The sequence below is a fragment of the Lepisma saccharinum genome, chromosome 1 (assembly GCF_977018435.1).
Source record: "Lepisma saccharinum chromosome 1, izLepSacc3.1, whole genome shotgun sequence".
NCBI classification, from domain to species: Eukaryota; Metazoa; Arthropoda; class Insecta; order Zygentoma; family Lepismatidae; genus Lepisma; species Lepisma saccharinum.
The window spans coordinates 27,677,042-27,686,051 of NC_139229.1; the positions used below are offsets into that span (position 1 = coordinate 27,677,042).

The 9,010-nt window shown below is 36.5% G+C and overlaps 1 protein-coding gene across 1 annotated transcript in view; it reads left to right on the top strand.

The window, feature by feature from the left end:
- LOC146001100 (CD63 antigen-like) overlaps nucleotides 1-8,431 on the top strand; it is an 89,160-nt gene extending 80,729 nt beyond the window's left edge. The window contains exons 8-9 of the mRNA XM_083138434.1: nucleotides 4,103-4,303; nucleotides 7,615-8,431. Of these exons, the coding sequence (XP_082994560.1) occupies nucleotides 4,103-4,303; nucleotides 7,615-7,680 (267 nt within the window). The 3' untranslated portion in view covers nucleotides 7,681-8,431. The remainder of the gene's footprint in view (nucleotides 1-4,102; nucleotides 4,304-7,614) is intronic.
- Nucleotides 8,432-9,010: the final 579 nt, after the last annotated feature.

A 9,010-nucleotide genomic window follows, 5' to 3' on the forward strand; every position in this document is an offset into this window, starting at 1 on the left:
TGTGAGTCCCGGTTGATGAGAAAGAATTGACATCGAATTTAGCAACAAGTGGGTTGTTGTGTGAGCTTGGTGCGGAAGGTTGCACTTATTTCTGAAGGTTCGTTTCCAAATGACCCGTGTCCAATTGATCTGAAAGCTCAATAAAAGTGTAATATTCTAAAAGAGGAAAATCCGCCATGTTAGAAAATGGTGACAACGATCCTTTTTTTTAACAACTCGGAAATATTTGGTCAGACAGTAAATACATGCGTGTGAAAATAATGACTTTGTGAAATTCTAAAACTATTCTTAGCGCAGTAGGTGCCAGAAGCCCTTTTTGTTCGATTGCACGTTGGTAGTGACAAACGTAGTTAGAGGTATTGATAATTATGTACTTATATTACAGGATTGTGTATTTTGGAAGAGCTTTGCGTTTCTTTGAATGATTGGGTTAATTGCCCCTTTCTCAATCTTGTTGCTTACGATTAATTGCAGTTATTATGTTGTGGATTCTACTACTGATTTAGTTTAGTTTAATCAACTTGTAATAGTTGCTGATTCTCAAAAGAGATTTAAGGCGCCATATAACAGTGTGGAATTAGCCTTCGACTGAAAGACTTGTATGTGGTTAATTTGGGGGGGGGGGGGTAATTTTCGATCCGCGGTTTCCACCTGTAGCTTCCACCCGTTTACACCATTTAACCCAAACTGCCACGTTACAAAGGCAATTAGTAACTATTGGGGCAGTCCACGAAAGGGGTCCTACTCCATGTAAATAAAAAAAATGAATCAATCTGGAAATAATTAATGTTTTAATTGCATTGTGCTTGTGAATGCATATAATTTGCATATTTCACCAACAATTTTTTTTAGCTTCACAGACAAATGAAGTCACACCTGGCTAGATTTTTAAAGCGTCACACACTTAACACATTTTCGTTAATACTTTTCAGGTTGTGCCATCAAAGCTTCTGACTTTGGATGGGGATGCCCACCCAGTCCGTATTTCTCGTTTCATTTTGGGAGCTGGGCTTTTTTGAGTATGCACATGTATGTATGTATATGTTACAAGTCAGTACAGTACGTACCTTGTTAGGTACCTTACGTAACTTATAACATTTACACGTAATTCAGAAATAGTTTATTTACACTCTAAGAAAACCCCAAACTCATACTGAAAAAGAGCTATCGAACTTGTAACGCCGAAAACTTAACCAAATTTCCATTGCCAAGTTCAAACTTAATGTCCATCTAACTTGTTTACAATTTTTTTGTGAGTACTTGAATACTAGTAAAATATCAGCACTATGCTATGAAAACTTATGTGGAAAAGAGTTTGCTATTGCCTCGGCTAGATTAGGTTGGTCAGTTTCAGAATAGTGTCTTTCTTCAATCCACACGGCTGCATACTTGATTCATTGATTGATTTTTTTTTGTTTTTAAGTTCACTTTATGCACAGAAAGGCTAATCGGAAATGGACCTACAGTTTTAAGTGGGATTCGAACCAATGTGCCATGTGGCTGCACCGGGTATCAAATCCAGGGCTGCATACTTTTTGGCAGGGATATCTTTGATGACTGCATCATTAATGGACACGGAATGATTTTTCAATTGTGTTGCTTACATAGTTAAGAAATGTATTTATTACATAGTTAAACAATCCGATATATTTTTTATGAGGGGGAAATCTCCGGCATCCCCCGTTAATTCGCACACTGCGTGTTGTGTGCCATCATACTCATAGTAGTCAGCGCCAGGAACTTCATAATTCTATGAAATCAGTTCATTGTGAATGTTTTCATCCAATCGCATGTCTAGAACCTTACGTTTTATGTGTGAATGTCACACACGTTGGAATGCCCCTATTGAGTCGACCATATCCGCATATGAGTTAATCGAGTATTGAGTTACATAAAAACTAATAGTCATACTATCAAACACATCGCAGGGAGAATATTTCAGTATTGTGACACAATCCCTAAATAAAATACATTTCGAATGCACCAACGGCATAGCACCGTGCTGTGAAGACATATAGAGGATGTCGAGGAAAAGCTGTACGCATACTTAATCTAGGTCATGTTGGAGATGATGTGATCAGCGCCACGCTCAGGCCGCTTTTACTCCAGAGGGTGACACCCAAGGTACACTGGATTAGAGCCGCAGAGACACTGTTGGAAAAGTTCAACCAGAGATTCCCCAGCCGGGAATATAACCTATGTCTCTAAAGTGGCACTCTGCCAAACCCCACTGCAAAAAATGTTCTCTGCACATCCTGTTAAGATCCACTTACGCGTTGTAAGCATGGTTAGATTCCCCCCTTCCCCTTTGGAACAGCTTTTAAAGCTGTTACAAATGGTAATTAGGAAATTTTGAATTTGTGTACTCCCCTCTTAGAACGTAGCTATGTAATATCCACCATTACAATTCCAGCCCCCTCCAAAAATAAAATTCTGCGTACGCCAATGATGCTGTATAAAATACACAAACTGATAAGATAAAAATGTAAGTGGTGTCCGTTTAAATCTATCCACTAATCCAATATTCGCTACATTATAACAAGGTAGAATTACATCATTAACCTAAATACAGAACCTTAAATAAGACCCGCTTTAGACTGAAGCATTTCCCTTTGTGGTAGCATAAATGCTTCCAAAAATGTTATAGCGTTTTTATAGCAGACAATACTTTAAACGGAAACATTTCGTGAATATTCCGGTTAGCATTTGCGATGTGAAGCGTTCAGAGAACGTTAGATAATACCTACAGCACGAAAGGCATACGAGGAGAGCCAGTGCCCAGCTTTTACAATTAAAACAACTAATTTATCCTTCCATACGTGTGCTGTGTAGGCTATAAAGTATGTATTTAAGCAGTGCCATTGATTTGTACCTAATACCTTTTTATAGGAAACGTTATTCCTCTCCGTTCAAAAGTTATGGGCTATTAAAAATGTGAAGTGGCACATTGTTTACATCTTACTCGGCCGCCATTACATCTGCACTCGTGACCTAGGGATCGCTTCTGATTGGTTATACTACTAAAAATTCTACGGAAATAGGATCTATTCTATTCTTGAAAAAATGCCATGAAATATGCCATGGCATCTGAAATATCATAAGTAGGGCTAGGATTTTGATGCAAATGCATCTTTTTTTGGTAAGTCAGAAACATTGCATAAGTAGATAGAAACGTATTTTACACGTAAGTGAATTAATTGGGATGCCTTTGTTAGGGCATTTTTTTGCATTTTTTTACCCTTTTTGGCGTAAAGGTAATTATTTAAACTTTTTAAACCGTTTAAGTCATTTTTCGGCCTTTTAAAAGCCATTTTATGCATTTTTCTACATTTTGGTGAAAGAAGGAACATTTTACATGCAAATGTAACCCTTTGAAGGAGAGAGGTTCCCGACTTTCGTTCAGCGCAGGTCTGAACGACTGTGTTTGAAGAAACAAAGAATTTCTGTGCGGTATTGTTAACACAAGCTGTTGAGTAACAATTCAGCTCAAACAATTTGATTTCCCCCTCTATCAGTAAATACATTGTCGCCGAACGGATTATTCTTCAAAATTCCTCTATCGTTGCATTCCATGAAATTGAAAGTGACTTAACAGCAAGTGATATTGTTCATTTCAAATACGCTCCTCTTGTGTCGGTGGAAGTCGAGAAAACTTTTTCCTGTACAAGGCTCTCTTGTCCGACAACCGACAGTCATTCACTTTTGAAAATTTTCATATGATTTTCGTTGTGTACTGCAACTCGGTACTTAAAAGTGTAAAAGATGACAAAAAGTGAACTTTCTTACTTGTACTACCATACACAGTGAACATGTGATAGATACTGTAATGTTAATTTGTAATTTGAATTTCTCTTGGTAGTTTATAAATTTGTTCTACAAATCTTTCAGAATTTTTAGGTAATTTTTCTAAGTTTATAGGGCATTTTCTTGCATGTATTAGGTCATAAATACATTTTTTAAAGGTCAGTTTTTGGCAATTTTAAGGTAATCAAATTCCCAGCCCTAATCATAAGATTTTTCACGTAGCATTTTGGTCATGGCGTAAATGTTAAGAAAAATGTTTCTTTTTTCTTGTCGTCACTTTGTTTTGTCTTTGTTTCAGTTGAAGTGCTGTGGTGCTCGCGGACCGGAGGATTGGAGCAAAATGGATAAGACACCGCCATCTTGTTGTGACAAAGAGGTGAAGGAAGCTTGCACGACCACCGACGCGTATGAACACGGTTGCCTGGAAAAGCTGGAAGACCTTCTCTCAGACTCTGGACTTCTGCTTGGAGGAATCGGCATTGGACTTGCCTTTGTTAAGGTGAGAGAATGTTTAAATTATTCTGAAGTTTCTCTCATTTCTTAGGGCCGGTAGCACCACCTTCACTCAAGTCGGGCTTAGCTAAGCTCATCATAGCGAAGAAATATTGATACACTGCAAACAAGTTGCATAAACTTTTCTAAGGGGGAAGTTAAAATCAAGATGACGCCGACTTCCATGACGTTAGCTACGGGTCCCGGGTTCGAATCCGGAACTGGGCATGGGTGTTCTTTGTGAATGTTCTTTCATCAAATTTAATCAAATTATCACCCATCCTCATCTATGCGATTAGAAAAAGTGGCATAAAAGCGAAGGAAAATAATTCAAATCAATCAAAAACCAAGACGCATTCCTTTCGTTAACATGGTGCATTTTTTTTCTGAACACTACAGCGATGATTGATTGAATTGTTGTTATAAGTCCATTTAATGCACAGAAAGGCTAATCCAGACTGGACCTACAGTTTAAACTGATATCCGAACCACTGTTCAATGCGCCTCCACCGGGTATCAAACCTGGGACCCATTGATTGCAAGGCAACGACGTTATGGCACATAGACATACACATAATTTAAAATTGGCACCTTTGAACCAGAAATATATCGAGTAAAGGGTACGGTTCCTTTTCCGTTTGGAAACTCAGCCAATAGGGAAAATGTAACGTGCAGTCTAACTTAGGTGTCGGTGGAGCGACGTCGTGCATAAGGTAAGAAGTACATATTGTATATTGATGTACTTATTTTTCACTCCTTGTACAGTCAACGGCAATAAAAATGGGACACCTATATTCCCTGCAAGGCGTTATGTGTGTTGCCTCACTCTACGGAGGTGGTAGAAGTTGCCATTGAAATTTTGCTATTTAAATCCACTTTTCACCGCAGAGTTAGGCAACGCACATAACGCCTTGCAGGGAAGCGAGCATTTCAGGATATAGGTGTCCTATTATTATTATTACCGTTGACTATACGCCCTCATTGAAGCTTTTCTCGTCATCAGCCCGACAGGAAGCGCGCTGGGTAAATATTACTCACAAGCAAAATTACTTCTTTGATCCAAATTATAATTGTTTTAAACTATATAAATAACAATGTCTTTATTGATTAAACTAAGTTTAAGTGTGAACATTTTGTATTGTGTTAGGCAACTGATAAAAAATAGAAAATGAAATACCCAGCTGAAACGTATGAGCGCTGTGTGGGTGAAATTTATCCAGTGTTTCTAAGGTCTAAGAATTAACGAAGTTTCACAGATGATTGAAGGTCCGGACAGTCTGAAGGGATCACTGGAAAGGTATTGAGAAGGGTGACCTCAGTTCGTACTGGATAATAAGAATCAAAAATATAGTGTCCGAAGGTTGCCTTGTTGTAATCCAAAATTAAGTTGAATTGTATCTTTTGAAAATACGCTGTAAAGAAACAAACTGCTAAATTAAACGATAGTTTTCACAAACTAGTTTTGCTGTACAAAACTTTATCTCTGTCGCTGATTTCAATATCTTTCTGACTTTCATAGCCGCAACACCAGATCGCGCGAAAGGCCTCTGCTGTCCATTCCTCTCTACAAATCCAACTTCTGTGGAAATTATTTTACTGTTACCTCAGCAGGCTTTCGGAACAAGTTGCCATCTAAAATTGATGCCTCCTCCTAAATTGTTACTTTTAAAAAAACTTAAAATTTCATGTACTAAATAATGAGAATTAAAAATGTGACTCCCCAAACTAAGTAACGTGTGTGCATAAAATGACAAGAAAGTAAGGCACAGGAACAAAAATTATGATATGTACCCTATTAATAATAATTCAGCTGAAATTATCGTTAATATATACTGTTTGGACTATGTTTAAGCGTAACGTTATGTGTTTGTGTGCCTTTCGGTTTATATGTGTGGATACAGCCAACGGCAGATGTAATAAATAGTAAGCAAATTGTCTACCATATTCGTTCATTATATTTTCCGAAATGTGGCTTTCAACAATTAAAACACAAAGCAGCACAGGACAATGCTCTGCTCTAGCACAACCACAATTCCATTCCCTAGTTAAAAAGAAAAATAGAGAAAATAGGGACGGGCAATTTGCCTACTTCTACTCTTTTGCTGCTGATTGTACGGGGCCTTTCAAATGAAACGTCCCGATAACAAAAATTCAAGTAAATGTTATTTGCCTCCAACAGGAGAAACTACTACAGTTATCGAAAGAACACAGTTCAAAATTTGTTGTTTAACGACACGGTGCAACGTATCAATGTGCATAGGCACCAGATCCAAAATCAATGAGGCGATATGCGAAGCAGTTTAACGAGACAGGTAATGTGCAAGGTCATCCTGAACATCGCGTGCAACCAGCAGTCAGAACATCGGCTCGTGTTGCAGCAGTGCGGCAAGCTGTCGTGAACAGCCCACGAAATATATATTTACTATCAGTTGAGGCTGGCATGCCGGTGGCAACACTGTGCCTTATTTTGTGACACGATTTACGCATGTTTGAATACAAAATTCAGGTGCATCAGGCATTGACAAACTTTGCGAAACAAAAACGCAAACTCTTCGTAAACGAATTTTCCAACTTGATCAAACAGCAACCCGATATGCTGGACAACCGTTGATACTGTGACCAAGGTTATTTCTACTTGCCACTTTTCAAAGCAAGAAGTCCTTAAACAAGCAGCAAGGACACTAGGCGAACTGAGATTGAAGATTCAACAACGTGCTGGAACAGTCACTGTGAAACTCTGAATCGAGTTTTTGACAACATGTGCATTCGAGACGGATGGTCACAAAATCCGGATAATGGATATCCGGATATCTAAACAATGCAGATATCAGAATAATCTGGACATCAGACTTATATAGTACAGTACAGTAGATATACGACCGTGAACAAAATAATAAAACGGATAAACGATCAAGCTGTCTGGATAATGCACACATTCAAATATTTTGCATATCCGTATATCAGAATACTCAATATCCAGATAATCCATATATCAGAATATCCGATATCCAGATATTTCAAATTCGGAAAGAAAATTATCCGATATCCGGATACAATTTTATTCGAATTTAGCCATCATTAATTCCAACACGGAAAGAGTTGAACAGACACCGTGGATACTTTGAACATGTTATGCAAACAAATTTCGAACTTCTGTATGTTCTCTCGACAACCGTAGTGGTTTTGACTGTGAAATAAAAATAAAATTAATTGTAACTCTTTGTTACCTGGTTGTTTCATTCGAATGACGATGTACGTCCATGTTTGTAATTAGCCTATGATTTACATAATCTAATTATGCATTTATTATATTTACAGATTGTTGGGATAATTTTAGCTTGTTGTCTAGCTGCAGCTATTAAAACAGAACGGCAAGCACATTAGACGAGGAGGAAGAGGAGAGATATGATATTTGAAAGCATAGATCTACTTCTGAGTTATAATACAAAAGGATATAAAATATGAATGAATTTTTGAAAAAAAAAATCTACGTGTGCAGCTGAAAATATAAGCTATCATGAACATTTGTACAGAACACCAGTATTTAAGGAGAAGAAAAAAAAAGTTCTACACATGTAGCAGTTTATCTGTTCATAGTATGTGTAGTGTTAATGAAAAAAAAGAAAAAAAGAAGTGATTCTGGGCATTTATACTGCCATTTCACATCTTCAAAACAGCCTCTTTTTGTACTAAAAAAAGAAAAAAAAAGTTACTTTATAGAACACGAGAAGAACAACAAATGACATTCTTAACTTTTAACAAACAGTTAACTTAGCAGAGACTTTACTCAATAAAACGTATGTTAGGGGCGTGTAAACTAACTAGGTGCTATTGACAAGTTATTTAACAAGAAAATATATATATTTCTTTCCCCTTTTTGTAAAACTAATAATTATTTTCCCTTGCAGTGCAATTGAAAAGAATTTCAGAAATGGATAAAAAAAATTGTAATTTTTTTGTGTAAGTCTACCGGTTGGAGTGTGCTATGTACATGTGCAATAAATTAATAATGAGAGGTAATTTAAACTAACCAACTGATAATTATTGTAAAACTCACTAACAAGCATACCATGCCATGCATTCCAATAATATTTGTTGTACATAATGTATGTGATTATAGTACAATTATAATAAATATCGTTATAAAAGATTAACAGTTATCTGTCATTTCTAGTGTTTTGGAGGTTCTGAATTTGTAGTATCTTATTGTTAAATGTATGTATATGCTAAAATTTATTAGTTTGCAATAGTCGTAGTGATTCATTTTCGAAATGAACAAGTTAATTTATCCGAACATAATAAAGTTTTATGATTTTTTTTTCAAGTAGTGTTATATTATCTTAACGAGGGAATGCATACACAAAATTATGTTCATAACCCTATGTGTGAATATCATGATTTAACCAATGTTGCTAATTTTCTGTACTATTCGGTTAAACACGATTTCTTTAAAACAGCGGAAATTTGAGGCGTATGTAACCTAATCTAAAGCGACTTAAAGAACACTTTTGATAAAAGTATGGATCGAATTCATATATAGAACAAACAATAGCATATATTTGAAGAAAGTTCATCTAACATAAGAAACTTGCGCCTTCGTATCCCTCATGAAATTTCTGGCTAGGCTACACCACTTCAGATATCATGGAAGTAAGAAATGGACCTGCGTTTTCGAAAGATCCACAAATGTTAATAAATATATGAACAATTACTT